This window comes from Ambystoma mexicanum, chromosome 8, assembly GCF_040938575.1.
Source record: "Ambystoma mexicanum isolate Mex_15411 chromosome 8, UKY_AmexF1_1, whole genome shotgun sequence".
Taxonomy (NCBI): Eukaryota; Metazoa; Chordata; class Amphibia; order Caudata; family Ambystomatidae; genus Ambystoma; species Ambystoma mexicanum.
In genome coordinates, this window is record NC_090929.1 from 621,380,756 (window position 1) to 621,402,648 (window position 21,893).

Here is a 21,893-nt window from a genome sequence, read left to right on the forward strand (position 1 = left end):
AAAGGCTGAGTTGGCTGTGCTGGGATTCGAACCGGTGACCTGCAGATCACGCTCAGATCGCAGCAGCAAGCACTCAACCTGCTGAGCTGTCTGACCCGCCGAACATTTGTTTAACAAACAACCTTTAAGATACAGTGACAGGGAGTCATGCTTCAGACCTTGTCCCAATGACTAGATCAGATAATATATGATTTTGGATGTTAGCAAGTCCTATTTCATTAGAGCTGTAGAACTCAGATTTGCAATTGTTTGATCTTTTTTCAAAGAAAAACAGAGATCAGGTTAAGAAATTCAGAAATTAGCTCAGTTTGGCAAGTACACATTACAAAGGGTCCTTCCCCAAAAAGTTAGGTAAAAACAATCACCCCATCATATCTCCATCTTCACTTTTTAATTGTCAATCATATCCTAAGGTATTAGTCCTCATTTTCAGAAACACTCACAGCCCACTACCTCAAGTGGGATGCCATGCAGTGGGGGATACAGGATGGAGGGAATGGAAGCTATAAATCAATTAAAGAACATCAATATCATTTCCATGACAATACCTTCTGTGAGGAACCTGAGGGCGTCCTCACTTCCTTTCCTCCTGTAGCCTCCTCTTTGGTGGCCAGGGAAAGGCCATTCCTTTTGAGTCCTGACCCAGGGGTGGATATGCGAGGGAGGATCACCTGGGAGGGGGAGACTTGGGAAGTGTGGAGAGGACGCCCGTAAGTAAGACTGGTATCCCCCATTTCCCTTTCACAACAAACCCTCCATCCCTCAAGCCTTTATCGGCTTTTGTCAGCCCTTCCCTGTTCCTCCCCTAAAACCTTCCTCAAAACACACCAGTATGCTACTGGGACGAAGAAGAGGATGCAAGACCAGCACATCCTTATTTTATTAATGCAGACACATATCGACCCGAACCAAGTACTGCGATGAGGAGGAAGACAACACGAGTAAAGCAGGACTACCGCTTCAATGGTGATCGGTCTAGTCCTTTTTGAAATACTCATGAAGGCAGGAACTTTAAAAGCCAGAATCAAGAGGGAAATGGAGTCAGCTGGGAAGGCCTAGTCAGCTGTGGAGGCCGAGGCAGCAGCCGGGAAAGCAACTCCAGGTCAGCGGTGTGGCAAGTGGATCGCTCGAGACTTGTGTGCAGATACAGTGTTTTGGCAGCAGGAAGCAAAGCCAAGGTGTGCTGGAAGCCGGTAGCAGTCCAAGAGAGGGAGATCGGCGTGACCGAACAAAGCAGTCACAGGAATCCTGACCTGCAAGGGGAGCATCGTTGGGGAGCCGCGCCATGAAGAGCCGCTGGGAGAGGAAGACAAGGTAATACACGGGAAAGCAGAGACCTATGGCGGCAGAGACCTTGCTGCGCTGTAAGCTCTGACCAGTGAGTGCAGGAGGCACCGGGCTGTCAGGCGAAGATGCAGTAAGCATGCTTTTGAATGCCAAACGAAATTAAAACATTTACAAGTGCTTTGGAAGTTCTTACAGAGCCATTATAAGTACTTTCGAATAACAAATTAATTGAAAGTCATTATTGAATACCGCACAGAACTATTACAAGTACTTTCGAATAACAAATGAACTGAAAGTCATTATAAACACTTTTGAATGCAGAGCAGAGCAAAAGTAACTTTTGAGCAATCGTGAGTGGATTGAAAGAATGGTTGTGAAATTAACGGATGCTACGAACTGTATTTTGTGAAACACAACTATTGACAAAATCAAGATGAACCCCAGAAGGGTATGGTGGAAGAAATCTAGTATTGGCCAAAGCCAAAGAGGTGAAGGACCTGCACGTATAAGGAAGCATTGGCAAGGGCCAGGAGAAGCCAAGAAAGGGGACTTGGTTGCGTGACCTGTAATTGGTGGACCATGTGGTCTACAACTGCACCTAGACCGAGAGCCCTGTATGAAGAAGCCATTTGAAAGTATCCATCAACAGGTTTATGTTGTGCAGCAACCTTGTATGTGCTTTTGAAACCGAGATGTTGAACTGCCTATGTGAACTTGTGAAAAGAACTAATATCAAAAGAGGTGGGAAGAGTCCCGATGAACTGTATTGTTTTGAGAATCGAGAAGATTTGAACTCTTGGGGAAGGGAACCCCAGTATTTTGTTAACTATTTTGAACTTGGGGAAGGGGAAGCTGATTACAAGCCATGAGCTAGAAGAAGCTCTAAACTTTATTTTGAACACCATTCAATTTGATGCTGCCATCCCTACACATTGTATACAGTTACTGCCACCTTTTCCGGACCGATTCACTCCGAGTCTGCCGGCAGATTTTTCACCGAAGCACCAGCACTGTTAATAACGGTGCTGGTGCTTCAGTGTTCTTATTCCTGTTGAGACCTTACCGTTCCTCCGCCCCCTGTAATATCATTGTATACCCAGGATATCGGGTGGCGGAAACGGCAACCTTGTAGTAAGAACCTAGGTATTCACTGCAACCCCCATGTGTCAATGATACAGCCCTCTCTAAACTTCCAAAAATATATGTGCCTCATTACATTTCCAAAACATATGTTTCATCTCTTGGTGCCTAACTCTCAATTTGGGACGATATAGAATTGTAACCTCCAATCTCATATTCAGCAGCTTTTTCTGGCCCTCATGAAGAGCCTTTCTCATATCTTATGTTTCCCCACAAATATTGGGAAACGGTAAGGTTTAGTTGACACCAAAGTTCAGATATTTTTGGTTAATGACAGATCCAAGAATAAGATCACTCACCTCACTGTCCATCAAGACTCTGATCACTGTGCCCCCATCACCTGTCATTCCATCCCGCCCCAAGCTGACAGTCTAAAGGCCCAAAATGTCTGATTCCTTCTGATCATCAGGGAAGACTTTGTGCTTTAAGAAGTTTAGACCTCATCTTGAAAGGTACCTACACCATGAAGACCCGAGAATACCAGAAAACTCAGGTTTGAGACTCTCACTGCATTCACCAGACGTTCAATTTTCCCCTGCATGTGTATCACTGTATCACATTAGGTGCTGTAACATGACCTGAAAAGCCTTTTCCACTCTAGTGGAGAAGGTGGGGTGGAATCACTGTCTCTCTGTTTCTTGGGGGAATATCTCTTCATCAGAGAAGGCTGCAAGCTTGTTTGTCGAGCAAGAGCCTCCCACACAACCTTCCCGACCTAGGTCTGTACCAGTCTGCCATCAAGCTGCTGGGCCCTGTTTGGCCCCACTCTCCCATTCACTAGCCTTTCTCTCTAACACACCTATGTCTGCTTGGCCACTAGTGCTTTGGGGAGCTCATCACAGCTCTGGCAGCTGCAATCTCCTGCAATGCAGGTTCATGTTGCCTGCCTCCAAAATGCTATGCCCCATCTTGCATGAGAGTCAAAACATTCCCTGGTCTCACAGAATAGTTAAGAATGTGCTGCCACGGTTTATAACCTTTGGAAGGTGAGAGGATTGAGTCTCCATGTTACAAGGTGCGTTGAGCGCTCTTTGATCGCTCCTCGAGCACACATCGGCTGTGGCCCAAGTCATCAGCAGCATCCACTAGAATGGAGCCTTCACTGGTACACTGCAGTTAGGAGTCCATTTCGGAGCACCGCTGGCTACGCCCACCGCTTGAGCTTTTATCACAGTCCGTGATTCTGATCGTACCACTGGTCACCCCCTTCACTACTAGTTCATATTTGTTTTTTTTTTGTAAATTGAAGTTTATTGGTTTTAAACACAGTCAAGCATTGAATAAGACATAACAATATGAGGGACGGACCCTCTACAAACAATCCTGATATCTTGACTTACCCCCTTGTTGTCTCCCCGTCCTCACCCACACCCCCTTCCCTTCGATTAAACCCTTCCTTCGGCAATTGGATATAAAAACTGTGCATGTATAGTTTGATCAAAGTCCAAGTGGTCCCTAAACACTCAAGTCACATCTTAACATGTTCTGTGATGCACCCCTAATGTTTAATGTCTGTCCGGGCCGGGCCAGGCCGGTTCTCTCTTTGTAAACCATCTGCCCTCCTCCACTTCACCCAAATGCGTTGCAAAATTGCAGCCAGTCCATTTCTATGGATGCACTCCCTCCATGGATCGCCATTGTGATCTTTTCTATTAAATACACATCTTTTGCTGTGTTTGACCACTCTTTTACTGTGGGAAGGGTCATCCTTTTCCAGTATCTAGCGCAAAAGGCTCACGCAGCCACGAGGAGAAAATGCACCAGTGGTGAGAGGACGTGCCACTGATCCCCACCGCCTTTCTAACCCAAACAATATCAACATGGGATCAAGCCTGCACTCCCCTGCTCCCGCATCCTTAATCCAGCCCAAGACCTCCGACCAATACATCTGCACCAAAGGGCAGCCCCATCACATGTGCCAATAGTCGGCCGTGGTACCACAGTCATGCCAACAATGGGGGTCCAGTGTGGGGAACATTTTGGACAGGAGCATAGGATCGTATTGCCAGCGGTGTAACAACTTCATGGCATGCAACTTGTACTGGCACGATATACACATCAGCTGCCACAGGTGCTCCCCCAGGTCCCTCTCCCACCTCGCCCGGAGCCCCTGTATAGCTCCCTCCTTTGGTTCCAGGAGAGCCCCAAAAAGACGTGAGATAAGGCCTTTCATTTCCATATGCCCATCAAGGACCTTTTAGACGGGCGTGAGATCCCTCTGAATACGCTCCTTCCGCTTTTCTGCCGTGAATATTCATTTTAGCCTAAGGTACAAAAGCACTGACAGTTTGCCTACCTCCAACGCCTCTTCCAGGTCCTGAATACTTATAAAGTACCTTACTTTCCACAGCTGACCTACCCTGACAAGCCCTCCTTCAAACCATGACTGGTACCGTTCGACCTCTGGTATAACATCTCATACCGGTGGGGCCCAAATATGGCTCATTTGGGAAGGCCAAGTGGTAATGCCCTCCTTACTCCCTCCCATGCTCAACACCTCCCAGTGGACGCCCAGGATTAGATAATCTTGGATTTGCTTCGGGAGTCTACCCCTCGGGACCCAGAGACATTACCCTACCGTTGCCGGGAGCATGTGCTGATTTTCCAAATATACCCACTGGCTCCCTGAGTCCTCCCTCAGGTGCTGGACCAATGCCCTAAGTTGCGCCGCCCTATAGTACATTAACAGGTCCGGGAGCCCCACGCCTCCCCTATCCTTCGGCAATATTAACGTCCTATATCCCACCCTGGGTTTCTGTCCTTGCCAAAGGAACTTCAAAATGCGCGATTTAGCTTCTTTCAAGAGTGCTTCCGGGACACGAACTGGCAACATTTGAAACAAATATAGTACCCTCGGGGGGAGTTCATCATTATTGCATTGAGCCTCCCCATCCAGGACAGCTGCCCCTTCCACCAAGTAATAATTTCCGAGAACAGCTTATCAAAGAGAGTGGGGGAAGTTAGCAAGGCCCAAGTCCTCCTCCGGTCTAACAGTATTGACACCTAAATATTTAACACCTTCCAGCTGAATCTGCAATCCCAGGGGCCTGATCACATCCGCATCTCTAAAGTCATCTGCGGCAAAGGGAAACAGTACTGACTTTCCTCTATTAACCCTGAAACCAGAGACCTTCCCGTACTCCTCAATTATTGTAAGGGCCGCGGGGACAGAACCACTGGGATTCACCAGGTGCAACATTACATCATCCGCATAGAGTTCCAATTTGAACTCTCTACCGCCCACCCTGATGCCTTCGACCTTTGGAGCCATCCTCAGGTGCTCCGCCAGCACCTCTATAGTTAAAGCAAACAAGAGAGGAGAGCGAGGGCAACCCTGCCTCGTCCCCCTTTGTAATACAAATGGCCGTGACAAACGCCCATTGACTATGACCCGGGCCACCGGGGCTGCATAGAGTGCACATATGCCCCTCTTCATCCCCTCACCAAACCCATATTTCTTCAGTCACCCCATAGAGAAAGCTCCAGTCCACTCGGTCGAAAGCCTTCTCTGCATCTAAGGCAACTAACAGCGGGTTCCCCTCCCTCCTCGCTGCAGCCCCCATTAAATGTAGCGTTTTGCACAGGGTGTCAGCCCTGTACAGTCCTTGAATAAACCCCACTTGGTCTGAGTGGATTTATTTTGGCATGAGACCCTCCATTCGCGTGGCGAGCACTCTGGTGAAAATGTTTGCATCAACGTTAAGTAAGGAGATGGGGCGGTATGACTTACAACTCTCGGGATCCCTGCCTGCTTTTGGTATGACAGTTATCAATGACTTCCCAAAGGAGTGGGGGGAGGGGACCATAATGTTATAAAATAGGCCTGCCAAGTGCCATGAAAGGGACCCAGCAAAGGTCTTATAAAACCCGGCCGTGTACCCGTCCTCACACAGAGCCTTTCCCAACTTAAGCCCATCAATTGCTTTCAGCTTTCAGCACTTCCTCTTCAGTGATTTGCTTTTCCAATTCACTGCTTCGAAGGCTCGTCAGGGGTACCCCAGCCAAGTATTTATCCAAATCATCCTCTTCCGCCCCTCCCTCTCTCCCATAGAGATGCCCTTAGAAAATTCTTGGGTCACCTCTCCTGCTAGGAAGCTTAATTTCCCTCCTACATCCCTAACCCCTGTCACCTATCTCTCTGCCCGTTGGCCCTGAAGCCTAGCTGCCAGCAGTGTGTCAGCCTTGTCCCCCTTTTCGTAATATCTTTGGTCCAGGAACTGCAAGCTAGCCAGCACCTTACCCATCTCTAGGTCTTTCAATTCCCAACGCTTTTCCACCAGTCTTCCGGGTCTATGGATCTTCTATCAGTGTCCTGGCGCCGTCTCGCTGCCTCTGCGCCTCTCTCAGGTTTGTGGGTGCTCACCTCCCCCACCGGGCCAGTGCGGCAGGATGACAGTAGGTCGCGGGCCGGCCAAGCTCACCCCGGTCTGTATCCCTCCTCTTACACGGCAGGCGCGGCCTCCCCCTCCTGCACTGGGGGTGCTCTATGCAGTCGGGTCATGGCCCGCTGCACCCGTATCTCCTCAGCCCCTCTGGGTCCACGCTTCCGACACCACTCCTTCAACGTGGGGCAGCACTGAGTCCCTCATGCGCCCGTGGGCACTCCAGGTCACACATCTGGCTCACTGAAAGGAACTCACTCCTCCCTCCGCTGTCTGAGCGGGGGAAGAGGGTGACGAGATACTCTGCACCTCGCTGGCGGTGACAAGCCCCTCTCGCTTCATGCGCTCAACCGAGCCGCCGCAGCTCTTAGCTCCTCAGGTTCCACCAGGGGCAGGGAAGAGAAGCAGACTCAGACCCCTCCAGGGTCCCGGGGGCTCAGGGATGCTGCACGATAGCTCACACTCCACCGAGTAACTATCACAGGCCCAACGGTTCGAGGCGCAGCAGCTTCTTCACGCAACCATCTCGGCCCGCGCCCTCTAGTGGTCTCCCCCTTCTTCAGATTTTTACATTATTTTTGGTTGGGTCAATTTTGTATGTATGCTCTGTACTAGTAAACATTCTGTATTTAGCAGGAAGTCAACAAAACATACTTTAAAGGAGATATTATTAAATACCCTTCCTCTTTTTTTGAGGCAAGTTTCTTTATTAAGATTTCTTCTTTTGTGTGTTGTTGTGTAAATTTTTCCATTCTAAAGACTCCTCTTTAGTTTAGAGTGGAATTCTACTGATCCCTTTCTTTTAAGCCTATCGAGGACAAGAGCCCTTAGTTTTCCCATCCTTCGTTTCTCCATTCACTCTCCCTCTACCGCCTATCAGAATACCAGACGTGAGGTCTCACTCAAAGCAGCTGTGCATGGCTATTTGAGAACAACCTTTGGGCACGTTGTGGACTCTGGTACTGGATTGTTCAGCTGATTAAACTAGGGTTTTCAGTCACCGCTAATTGAGGGACATTTGAAAAAAAGAAAACCTCCTTTATCAGTCCAATGAAGTAGTACCTCATTCCTCCAGCGCCTTGAGTAGTCATATCCAGGTATTCTTCCGGTATATCCATCGATCCTTCTGGCTCCCGCTACCATTTTTTCTGTGCTTACAGATTGTATTCGAGGGAACAATAACTAGTCTCCCATAGGCCTCTTAAGATAAGTCCTAGTGATTTGTCCTATTTTCTCACAGGCGTAATATTTGGGTAGAGACCTCTGTTCCACTTAATGGCGGTCTCCATCCTTGATCTTCAGCACCTAATCCAGGCTGGGAGAGAGGTTACCGAGTGCTATATCTCTAAAATCACGATCCTGGCTCATGTGGGACCTGTAACTTGTCAGGGGCTGTCCGATCTCTTTCTGGGTGCCCAGGCCCATACGTTTTATAACGGGTGCTTCGGCCTTGAATCCTGTATGAGAGATGTCTAAGAGTTTCCAGGGACTCTAGGCAGAGCTCCCGTAGTTTCTGGCAGTATTATTCGGAATCATGGGCAAGTCTTTCTGAATTCTGTGTTTCGGGTCAACATCTGATTACCAGCCATGATAGGTAGTTGGTATTTCAACAGTAATAGAGTAACAAACTTTACCCAATGTTCCTTTTCCCACTTCACTGTTAATGCTACATGTTCAAAGTTGGTAAAGAAAGACTCAGAGTCTTCTCCTTTACTCTTTTTCCTGCATGACAGCCAGTGGGGATTATGAGTCTCAGGTAAGCCAATCTATCACCTTTTAGTTTATCTATTACCCTCAGCTGGCATCTACAAGTTCTATCAGGACACTGTCCAGAGACATTTTGGAAACCGTTACAAGAGCGTCTTCGACTCTACTTTGGTCCTTGTGTGGAGGGGTTCTAAATGAACCTCAGTAACGCACTGGGTAAGATTTTCTAGAGGTTTTATTATAATTATTATTATAATTGTTCTTTTATAATGCAGTAATACCAGCGAGTGGATTCATAAATGTGGGATCGGGATTCAAACCTGTGTTGGTTGCGCTGCGCTGTCTTACTTCCAAGACAAAAGCGTTGCTCCTGAGCTATCCTTCCTCACCATAACTTTATTCTCTGATCACTTAACTTAATTCTCTCGTCTTGAAGTGTGGGTAGGAAGTTGATCCAAATGAGGTGTTGAGCATCCCAGCAAAGGCGTGGTTACACAAAACCTCTGGGTTGAAAGCTTTTCCGTTGTCTGGGATTTTTCAGTTGTATGGTAAATAGGCTTCTTTGTCTATGGCAAGGCACGCTCTCACACTTCCAAACTGGAGTAGCAGACCAGTTTGACTGGCAGTCAGGGAGAAGGCTGTGTCTATTGCCTGGAAGCTGGGTGTTGTCATAAGATCTGTCATGCCCCATTGACACCAAATGTCATGGTCAAAAGATATTCTAAGAGCGATTGAATGTTCATAATTGATTTCACATTGGTTGAGCAAGGGATAGGGTTGGATAAGCCGGGATAGGAGTAGGGACTATAGAACAAATACTCAGTGTCTCAACTCTCAGAAGAGGGGATGGAAGGTGCAGGCCTTCAAGGGGAAAGACGAGGAAAGGTAGAGTAAGATCATTTAGAGATTGAAGAGGGAAAAAAGGTGGATGAGGAGCACCTATGGGAGGAGAGGCTTCAGGGAGGAGCAGAAGTGGGGAGGAAGGGAGTAGGGAGAAGCAAGAGAGTCGAAGGCCAGGAAGTATGCCACCAACTAATACAAATTAGGAAAAACAAGGAAATGAAGCAGGTGTTGGGAGGAAGAAAGAGACAGTCGCAGCCTGTATGAACGAAGTGAGGAGAACGTACCTAAAGTGGTCGAAGAGAGGCCAGGATGAGGGCCAGAAATAAGGTCAAGCCCAAACCAAGAGATTATTCTGTAGCCTAACATTTAAGTGGCCTTCACCTATCACTGATCTGCTAGTTCAGAATAATGCAAGGTTATAGATGACGACTTGTGGAAATGACTACATTCATTGCCAGATCATGTTGCACTGTGCCAGCTATCAGAACAATAAACTGTGACACCAAAATCAGTTATTTACATATTTAATTTACTTTAGTATTGTATGCTTGTGAACACTCACACCTCTTCGGCATTAAACAGAAGTGGGGCATCGTATAGAAAATAAAAGAAACTAGATAACATATGTGATGACTAGACACAACTGAAATAATGCTATGATTTCAGTTTTTCATGAAGCCTTTGCTACAATAGTTGTGTTATCCATAAGATGCTCTTTCCGAACTCAATATGGGCAAATACAGATTTTGCAGATCACAGATAGACATTTTAGTGGCTTGGGCCAGCTTTTAATACTTTCGAGTTTGGTAAATGTGTTGGTTTGAAACAACATCCAAAGGAATGGGCAGACTTCATTCACAAGGTCCTAAAAAAATGTATAAGAGCCAGACTGATCCCTGACTCGTGGAGACACTCAATGGTTGTCCCAATAAATTAAAAAAGGGACAGAAAGACAACCTGAAGAATTACCGGCCAATCGCCTTATTAGATGTTATCAGTAAAATCTTCGGCTCATTGGTTTGGACAAATTTCAGGCTTGGGTAAAAGCGTCAAGGAGTGCTGACCCATTTCAGACAGGCTTTGTGAAGAAGCTGAGGACCACAGCAAACATTCTTCTGCTAAGCTCCCTGAAGGGGAAGGTCCTGGAAGGTAGACCGAAGATCCACCTAGCTTTTGTTGACCTGGTCCAGGCATTTGACCAGGTCAATTGAGAAACATTAAGGCAAAAGTTGACAACCCAAAGATGCCCGTTGGGAATCGTAGAGCCAATACAAGCTCTTTACACAGAAACCTCTATGAAAGTACGTTTGAACCGTGCAGGTCTACTATCTACCGAAATTACAAAAACTAGAGGTGAGTGAAGCAGGGGTGTCCACTTGGCCCTGCCCTTTTCAATGCCTATCTAGCAGACATTGAGCATCACAAGACGAACCTGCGCTCATTCCTGCCATCAATAGAAGGAGTAAAAATAACGAGACTCCTGTACGTAGATGGCCTGATCTTGGTGGATCAGACGGCCATTTGTCTGCAACGTCAACTCGATAGCCTGGCAAAATACATCAAAAGTAGCAATCTGGAAATTAATAAGGAGAAAACTAAAATCATGTCCATTGAAAAATCCACAAAGAAATCGGAGCACCTACGATGGAACTTAGAAGGTTCACAAATAGATCACGTGAAACATTTCAAATACCTAGGTGTTACATTAAGTAGTAGTACAGTGGACATGCAAGCCATCTTACTCCAAAAGGTAAAGAAATTGGCTATGCAGACAAGGGCGATTGATAACAAATGTTGATGTTTCTCCGTTATTCCAGTAGTAAAGATTCACAAGGCTAAAGTTATTCCCTCGCTAACTTATGGTGCGGAAGCCCTGCCACTTATTCCTGACAAAGTTTAGCCTAAACTGGAAGGATATTTTTGGCAACGAATATTGGGGCTCCCTCAATCGACCCCTCTAGTGCTGATTCGAAGAGAACTGAGTCTGCGCTCAATGCATTCAGTGATTGTACGCAACAATTTGATGCTCTATAGAAATATGTTCCTACCAGACAGACAGGAAATCTTTACTATATTCAAGACAAAACTTAAAAGGAGAAAAAAGTCTACTGGAGAAGTGGTCAACTAAAAACAAGAGGATACTTGCACAGATCGGTTGCTCTAAGGAGGACCTTCTATCGAATCCAACTAAGATCGGAAAAAAGCTGGAAGAGAGTGACTGGATCACCACCTATGACACAGCGTGTGTCGACAAAAGATTGGCCAACAATCACAAAAAAATTAAACCAACTGCCGGGGTATGTGCAACGATTTCCAAGTAGATTCCTTCGAACCACCTTTTTGAGGGCTTGTTTAAACATACTTCCTACAAACGAGTTGATGGCAATTAGAGGTACCTCAATCTCAAATACATGCCGACACTGTGAGAAACCGGAACAAGTAGAAACTTTAAGGCATATATTATTATTATGTACGGGACGCAGTGAAAAAAGAACCATCTGAGGGCGTGGCTTGGAGCTGCCGCGATCGGCATGACTTCGTAGAAGCTCCTGGCTGGCCGATGCGCGGAACATAATATCACCGTCTCCAGACCCCGTTTTCGCCAAAAAAGGACCGCAGCGTGGGGGAAGCTTTGGAGCTGCGGTACGGAGAGTGGCACCCGGATCAGCGCCCAGCCTGCCACAATCGGACGCATTTAAAGGCCGGGGATCCCTCGGCGGCAAGATGGCGGCCGCTTGACTGAACCACGAGAGGCGGCGGAATGGGGGTGGGGGCAGCCGTATGAACACGACAAGGGCTGCTGTGGAACTGTGGACCCATGTGGTATGGTAGTGCCGTAACGAGGAGTGCCGTGTGCTAGCAACCCTCCAGCCAGTCCTGGGAGGCTGGGGGCACTTAATATCTCGCCGACGGAAGGCTCCTGGAAGACACACAACAGTGGAGCAGTGAGGATCTCTAACGGGCGGGGGGAGGACTCGAGAAACCCTGGGCTCTTCTCTCGCACTTCAGAGGATCCTGCCCGAGCATTAACCCACATCCCTGGTCCGGATTGCTGGAGGGGAGGAAAAAAGGCCATAGAGGGGGCACTGCACGCTCCGAGGCAATACAGATATCAAGGGGAAGCACACAGGGGTGTCCACTGTCCCCACTAATTTTTGCTCTATCTATGGAGCCCTTTGCCGCCAAGATTAGGCAGAATACCAGGATAAGGGGGGTCCAAATACGGGGCCAGGAATATAAAATTGCGCTATATGCGGATGATGTTTTAATAACAGCATCGAACCTGGCAACATCCCTTGATTCCCTATGGAAGGAAATTGACGAATTTGGAGTATTATCAGGATTCAAAATTAACCTAGATAAATCATCAGCCCTAGCTATCAACGTCACTAAACTGGAAAGAGCAGCCCTCCGCCCGCTAATGCCTATGGGAAAGAGAGGCGATAGATTACCTAGGGGTGAGAATTACTAAGGACCCGGCCCAACTATACACCGCAAATTTTCTGCAACTGATTACAAATCTTAAGAATGACCTAAAGTCCTGGTCCTCCAAGGAAATTTCCTGGTTCGGCCGTATCTCGGCTATAAAAATGAACATTATCCCCAGATGGATATACTCCTGCACCGCAATACCGACCCGTATCCTGGGCCCGGTACTGGTGGACATGCAAAAGAAACTGCAGGGATTTGTCTGGGGTGGGAAAAAGCTGTGCAACAATAAACGAATAATGATGCGGGACAAAAACCAGGTGGGTCTGGGGGTCCCAGACATAGCCAGATACACCCTAGCAGCTCAACTATCACATGCCTTCTCATGGGTGCAAGAAGAGGATCCCCCAAAATGGACACAGATAGAGGAGTCCTGGTGCCTGGGCAGCCCTGCGGACCTCCCGCACCTACCAGAAAGGAAAATGCAGGCTAACACAGGCCCTCTGGCTGCTACAATCACAACAGCCCGATGTTGGAAAGCAGCGGCTCGGAAGTGGGGTTGTAGGGGCATGCTGGGCCCTCTATCCCCGATTTGGAACAACCCAGAGTTTTCGCCAGGCTGTAGCCCCAATAATTTCCAGTCTTGGAGGGAGGGACGATTACTTAAAACGGGTGACTTTCTGGAGGAGGGCATGCCCATCACATTTGAAAGATGCAAAGAGAAATTTGGGGTGGAAGAGAGGGAAAGATTTCATTATATCCAAATAAGACATTGGTTATCTAATAGGGCGGTTCGCGAGAAATGCTCGAGAGAGCTAACGGCTCTGGAGAGCACCCTTACAACCCCTACAAAAAGAAGCAAAATCTCTACACTGTACCGTCTCCTGGACAGGGTGGACCCCAGGAAAAAAGAAAGATACATGACTGAGTGGCAGAGGGACCTGGGACTGGAAATAGAGGTGGAGGAATGGGCAAAAATATGGACCAGACTGCATAAAAGCTCACAATGCATCACAAACAGGGAGGGGGGGCTACACATTTTGCTATAGATATTATGTGACCCCGGTCCAAATCAACAGAGCTAATCCTCATCTCTCGGACCAATGGTCGCGGGGCTGCGCCACCCCCGGCCCATTATTTCACATGATGTGGGCCTGCCCAAAGGCAGAGGCATACTGGAGGGAGGTGATTAAACACATTAAGGACATCACGGGACTCACTATTCCTTGGGACCCGGGGATCGTTCTCCTAGGTGAAACAGGGGAAGGGGCATTACCGATTTCAGGTCACATACCTCGTTTGTGTACGCACTTACTCCTTGCAGCGAAAATTGCCATGGCCCGTCTGTGGAAGCATGAGGAGGGACCCTCAATAGCACTATGGTGGCACAAATGTTGGGACATTTCAGTAGCAGAAAAGGTGACAGCGATCCGGAACAACTCATTCACCAAAAACATGAACATCTGGGATCCTTTCATGGACTATGCAACGAGATTCCCGGCCCTGTCCAGAAGGCCACCACTCCCAGATGGTTACAAAGCAGCCCCCTCTGCTGACCAACCCAGAACCCTCAATCACAGTCACCCTTCCCAGAACTCTTGACAACTCCGCTAAGCCCAAATGAATTGTCGGACATTCGAGCTAGGCCGTCCACAGACTATTTTCTTATCCTCCATATGAACTTATATTTCTGATTACTGCGATTATTTATCAATTTCTGTTGTTGATGTATTGATGACTTTGTGCACCTTAATAAAATGCTGTTATGAAAAAAAAGAAAAAAGAACCATCTATATGGGTGACCTGTTTTCAGATCTTCAAATCTACGACGAAGAGGCATGATGGAACCGACTGATGAGTGGAGAAAATACCTCTCTAACATTAGCAGTGGCAAGCTTTTTTCAGAAAATTTTTCCCGAATGCAAGTGAAGGACCATACTTCTGATGTTAAAGACCGATAAAGATGATAATTTGAGAAGCCAATTATGAGATCTATTCATCATGGAAAGGAAAACTAAAAGGGCTCCCGAGTCTTGAACCTGCCAGGCAACGACCTGCGTTTCTTTCTTTCACTCCACTTTGTTCTCGACCTGCTTAATTGAAGACTGTACTGCAATGCTACAGCTACTTCGTTTAACCTTTTATCTTGTAAAAATTGCAAACCAATTTAATAAAGTAAATAAAAACAAATTAAAAATTGTATTGGTATTGGGGGATGGTGGGAAGGTAGGATAGTGTGAATTCTGCTTAACATAACATTTTAAACGTCTTAATGTGATTAGTGTGTGTGTTGATTGAGTTTAGATTACCTGTTTTCCTCATATGGTCGGCACTCAGAATCTGGCTGGCCCGTTTGGATTTGAAGTAGTTACTGGCAATGTTCTCACTGTCGCTTCGGCACAGCATCTGCTTATATCGGTCCTCCTCCTAGGATAACAAAACACTGTCAGTATGGAAAATTGGCCAAATCACATGCCACGGCTCAGTGTTAGAGAGCACACTGCTGGCCGTATCATAGAAATGCATATGCATCAATGGACTCACCCCACCTGTTGAGTTATGGATAGAGCAGACATAGCTATGGGCACTGGGCCCTAAAAATGGGGCATTGACAGGGCACACATCACTATTGTATAACAGGCACTGGGAGGGGATGAGGACACACTTCATTCATAATGGGTGTGTGACAAGGAACATGCCAAGATGTGGATGAACAGCTTCACTCTACCTCTTTCCTGCCAGGGAAATTGATGGTCCTTAACTTTAGCCACGTGGCCATCTCTGACTAGGCCCAGCAAATAAGAGAATGTCTGCTCAGGCCCTTCATGGTATTTGGCTGCAGTTCTGAGGGACTCAGGATCAAACAGACAAGGTGTCCAGAAAAAAACATGGACAGAAGAATAATAGCAATGCAGCCTATACCCTCATCGGCTGAAAAAAGAATACTCTGCCAAACCGATATTACAGGAAAGGGGTGATACAATCTTCAACCATCTTGGAACATTAACAGATAAGCAAATATCACGCTTTTTAGTTGACCGTACTTGTGTAACCCCCCCCTTTCCTGGTAACACCCCTTGATAGTGCACGGGATGTGCTATGGCACTGCACCTGCACAGAATATGGCATATTATTTATTATTACATTTGTATCGCGTGCCTAACCCTTGGTCATCTGGGCGCAACAATCTTACGAACATGGTTACAGAGACAACAACTTAAGAGATTGCTTACAGGTTTGACTTAAGGAAGTGGTTACATGAAATGCAGATCATAAATAGGCATGCTTAAAGAATATGGTTACAGGGTAGACCTAGTAGCCCTTAGGTGGCTAGGTAAACAGACTTAAGGAAATGGTTGCAGAATCAGTATGCTTGAGAGATTAGTTATGGATTTTGGCAGGCTTATGAATATGGTTACAGGGGTTCTAGGTCATTTGGTCGAATCTAAATGGTCGACAGGATAAATGGGCGACACCAAAAGGTCGACAGGTGAAATGGTTGAATATTTCTTTTTTTCACATTTTTTTTGGGGGGGGGGGATCCCTCTCCCAACCTCCTTTTTTCCCTAAACGAAAACCTAAAAATATATATATATAAATAAAAAAAAATTCGACCATTTGACCTGTCGACCAAATTGTGTCGACCATTTGTCTGTCGACCATTTGTCTGTCGACCATTTGACTAGACACAGGTTACAGGTAATGCAGATCATAGCGAGGCATGCTTAAGTATATGGTTGCAGGATAGCGTGGCAGAAGTGGGTTTGGGCTTAGTGTTGCCACATTGTGTCACTTTAAGCGTCTGGTTGCATGTCTTGTGGAGACTTTCGTGGGGTATAGGTCTTGGTGCAGGTAGGTGGGTACCGGTCATAATGGGTTACTTACAGGAGGAAGGGTGTAATTTGCTGTCTTGAGTAAAGAACCAGGTTTTAGTTTTTTGCGAAAGGAGAGTAGGGCTGGGTCCAGTTTTATCTCGGGTGGCAGGGTGTTCCAGTATTTGGCTGCTACTGCCATATTACTATCAAAAGTGTACCATCTAGATCCTTAGGTCTATCAGAAACATCAGGATGAGTATGGCATGCCTGCACTTGGAGTATTGAGGGGCTCTCCAAGAAACTCTTGGGAAAAACAGAAAAACACAGAGACCCTCATTATGATTTTGCTGGTATCTCAGCGGGATACCATCAAACGGAAATAGCATTCCCGCTGCCTGATGTGCTGGTATTTCCAGGATATTACAGGTGGCGGGAATGCTGGTAATTCCCCATTCCATGGAGTCCTATAGGACTCCATGAGAGGCGTGGAGGTGGAATTACCTGAATTACCGGCACCTGTATTACCAGTAACAGTAATTCTGTCTGTTTTTTGCTGGTGGGAGCCTGACCTACCTCCAGCTCTTGGCTGGAGTTAAATCAGTCCCCCCCACTGGCAGACCTGTAGTTTCCCGGTGTTGGAAAAGTGCCGGTGGCAAAATTCACCACCTCCTACCTGTATTTTTCCCACACACTGTTGGCAGATTGACACTTGTCTGGCCCCGCCAGGTTGGACAAGTAGCCTATCTCTATTTACTGGATGTCTGATATGTGTGCATACTGTAATGAATCAGAAGTAAGACTCGGACACAAGGGCAGTATGTTGATTGCTATAGACTTTTATTAACATAAAATGGTCTGGAAAAAATACCTATCTCACCCTATCACTACAACTCGCACAAATCATACTATCAACATGTCACCCACTACTAATATACTCTGCATAACATGGCCATGCCTGTAATGGGAGGGAAGCAAGGAGAGTCTCTCACAGTGATGTCCTGGAACGTGCGGGGTTTCACAAACCAGAAAAAGACCTGCCTCATAGCAAACTTCCGCAGAAACCACAAGGTCAATATATTATGCCGACAGGAGACACATTTGGCCCAGGGCGCTCCTCTCCCCAAACTAGCAGGGTGGGGTATACATAGGTATGGCTCGTCCTATTCTACACACTCTAGAGGGGTGGCTACATACATTCACAGAGCCCTACAATTTAGACTACACTAACAAATCACGGACGATGAAGGCCGATACATAATAATAGCAGGGGAATTATACGGCACGAAACTCCTGCTTCTGAACATATATGCTCCCAACACAGATACCCCACAATTCTTCCACCAATGTGCCCAGCACATTCATAGATACTACGAGATAATCTGGGTAAGTGATTTTAACTTAGCTCTTACACTAGAGATGGACAGTTTTGTAACATCACAGCAGGCGCTCCCTCAGGCAGCTAAAGCTTGGTCCTCAATCTCTGCATATCACGACCTCCACGACCTATGACGAGGCGAACACCCTACTACTAAAGAGTACACATTTTTCTCTGGGATACATCACAGTTCATCTAGGATTGATTACATCATGGCTACCACCTCCATTGTCAGGAAGGTCACAGAAACGAGCATACTCCCTCAAACCTTATCAGACCACTCACCAGTAATGGCCCATATCTCGGATTTCACAAGCCCTCCAAGGCAACTCTGATGGCGGTTCAGAGCCACGGCCCTAGAGGATGTGGCGTTTTGTGCCGATATTGGTGAAGACATAAGGACCTACTTTCTAACTAATGACGGCTCGGTGCCTGACCAGGGCACAATATGGGAGGCTTTGATATGATATGATATGATATGGCATTTGTAACGCGCCTATACACAAGTGTTTCAAAGCCTATATCAGGGGGTGCTGCATTTCAAAAGAGGGGGGGGGGGTCCTGAAAGCCATACGCAGATCCATGGGTAGATTAGAAGACACCATCCGAGAGCTGGAGAACGAGCAGCGTGTCGCACACACCCCTGAGATCCGGTGAGAATTGAAGGAACGTAGGGATGAATACAAACAGCTAACGGCAAGCGAGGAGAAATTCCTGGGCGACCCGATAGTAGCGTTTAAGGATGGGGAGGGAGGCCACCCCAGCAAAACTCTGGCGTGGGCCATACGACGAGAACAACAAAATACCCCCATAGCGGACATCATAGACCGAAATGGAGGTACTATTAAGGACCTAGAGGGGATAAAAAAAGAGTTCTGTGAGTACTACGCCCGTCTATATGCGTCACGCCATGCCTCCGGGCACAACGTTCTGATGCAATATCTAGATGAAATAGGGCTGGGCTGGTTGGATCAAGAACAGGGAGACGCCTTAAATGCCCCAATCTCTGAAGAGGAGATCCACACAGCAATAACATCTCTCCCCAACAGCAAAGCACCCGGACTAGATGGGATAACCGCTGAATTTTATAGAGCATATGCAGACATACTAGTCCCCCATCTTCTGTGTATGTACGAGGGGGCCATGGCGTGAGGTACCCTCTCGGAAACGACCAGGTCAGCACTAGTGACAGTGCTACCCAAACCAGGTAAAGATCCCCGACAATTAGCATCATACAGACCATTGTCACTAATTAACACCGATAATAAAATCTTGGCAAAAATACTAACAGCACGGCTGCTACCGCATATGCCGGCACTGGTCCTTCCTGACCAGGCCGGCTTCATCCCGGGCTGATCAACCCAGAACAACCTAATGACGTTTATTCACTATAATGCACAACGTGAATCCCGAGATAGCAATAGCGGGCCTCGACACCGAGAAGGCCTTTGACTCTGTCGAGTGGCCCTTTCTCTTTGAGGTACTTTGGAGGTCTGGGCTCGGCCCACGTACATCAATTGGATTAGACTACTCTACACGACTCCTAGAGATGCAATATACAAAAACGGAATAGTCTCAGAATACATTTATCCCACGCGGGAGCCGCGGCACGGCTGCCCGTTCTCCCTTATCCTATTTGCCCTAGCTATGGCACCCCTGGCATGCCATATACGGGAACTACATTCGCAACGAGGTATCCGCATAAACTCATCTTGCACTATAATATCACTTTACACGGACAACATTTTATTGTATGCTAAACATCCCAGACTGAACCTGACCCCACTAACTCACGAAATGGTAAGATTTGGGGAATTATCAGGACTCAAGATCAATTGGAAGAAATCAGAAGTCCTCCCTCTAACTCCCGGGGTACAACAGACCGACGTGGGCAAGGACTTTCGGTGGTGTCCCCAGGGACTGCGATATTTAGGCATCACGGTCTCCACAAAGATACATAAAAGTACTAGAAACCCCAGAACAGAAGGTAGAACCGTGGATTCTACTTCCAATCTCCCAAGCTGCCCGCATAGCCCTAGCTAAGATGGTTATACTATCGAAGATGATGTACATTTTCAATAAAGTACCAATTTGGCCCCCTGCCCACTATTGGACCCGCACTAAGAAAATGATGATCAGATTGGCATGGGCAGGCAAACAACCTTGCATAGCATACGATACCCTCGCTACCACGTACAAACACGGTGGCCTACCCTGAAATCCAATTGTACTATTTAGCAGCCCAACTGCAATATATAGCGGGCTGGAACCCCCTGCACCCTAACACCCCACACACAATGGCAACGAAAGTGGTTTCCATCCTGGATGACCTAATGGGTATGCTTTGGGGTAATAGAGGCACGGTTCAGAGAGAGGAGGTCCAGCCATTGCAGTGTCGTGCAAAGCATGAGAGCGACTGGGACGCCTGCTACAGGTAGACCCCAGCTATCTCCCAGAACTGACGATATATAACGTAGTCGGCATCCCTCTCACTCACGAAAAGTCATTCAAAGTACATTTTCAAAACCTGGAGTTCAGAAACTGGGAGACCCGGTACAAGATGGGCGGTTCATACAATGGGATGAGATACGAACTAAGGGGGCACACAACGCAGTGACCTTACTCCAGTATTACCGGCTGAGAGGGGTACTGAAAGCTAAATGGCCCGTTTTCCCGAGTGTCCCTAACCCCCACCTGGCCCAACAATATGTGATCCAGCCCCTGACCACCAGCAAACTGGTTTTCACCATTTATAAGATGATTAGAAATGGGAGAGGGATTGAAAGGAATGTGTTCAAGGGTGGTCTGTAAAGCAGAAAATGAGGTAGTACACTTGAGGGCTGCAGGGGGGTTAAATCGGCAGGCAATGGAAGTCTGTAAAGCAGAAAATGAAGTCAGCAACAATGCGGGCAAGTAGGCAGAGAACAGAGGAGGAGATGGATAAAAGGGAAAGGGAATTCACGTACGTCAGAGCAGGACGAGGGACAGTACGTGCAAAACCAAGGACTGAAACAGGACTAGGGAACAGAAAGGTCAGCAGAAACACAATGCAGACAAAACAAGAAATGAAGCAAGAAGCCTAAGCAAGAACCTTAGTCCAAACACTTCATTCAGAAGCAACAACCGCAGGTTTGTGGGCAGGCTTTATTCGTATCCCGTCACATGTCCTGTTGTCATGTGACTTCTTTCTGGTGACGAGACGTGTCGTAGCAATCTTACCATATCTCCATGGCAACAAAGAGCGGCCCAGAAACAGAGCTGTCCTGTGTAAAGGACGGAATGTTTTGCTCAAAGGATTTATAGTGTTTTTGGTGCGGATCTTAGAGATCGGGGGGGTAGAGCCAAAACAAAGCAATCTGTGTCCTTGCAGGGCATTGTGATTCCTAACAGACACATTGCACGTGTATGTGGGAGCAAGGGAATGTACAGAGTGGCCAATTCTCAAGGGGAGGACAGCTTATCCTCCACCCTATAGCACGCAGACTAGAGAGGACTTTGTCTAGGATCATACATGTTATCAGACACAAGCGCCGCGTGTGCAGCAGGTACAACAGCAAGAATGAGTACAAATGAATCCACCACAAGGGCAGTCGCAACAAGCCCCTATGCAGACACAACAATATGCAAATACAGGGGACAAGTACTGACACCCAGAATAGGGGGTGTCACTGTGGTAGGAGGAAATCCATTCACAGGGACGGGGGTGAGCCTGTATCCACAATAGGACAGCTCACAGGGTGACTTGATGTGTTCAGTACTATCAGTGACACCAGGCCCCCAGGGGAACTAAGGGTTGATGTGCGAGAGGAGGCAAATCCTTTTCTTGTAGACACTGGAGCAACTCATGTATACGAGAGGGAAAATATCAAATGTCGGGAATTGCCATGAATGCTCAAGGGTTCTCTGGAGCTACGA

The 21,893-nt window shown here is 47.1% G+C and overlaps 1 protein-coding gene across 1 annotated transcript in view; it reads right to left on the bottom strand.

Annotated features, from left to right (window-relative positions):
• The window catches only part of KIF17 (kinesin family member 17), a 1,103,253-nt gene that overhangs the window by 124,868 nt on the left and 956,492 nt on the right, over nt 1–21,893 (bottom strand). Inside the window, exon 13 of the mRNA XM_069610326.1 lies at nt 15,098–15,215. Within this exon, the coding sequence (XP_069466427.1) occupies nt 15,098–15,215 (118 nt within the window). The remainder of the gene's footprint in view (nt 1–15,097; nt 15,216–21,893) is intronic.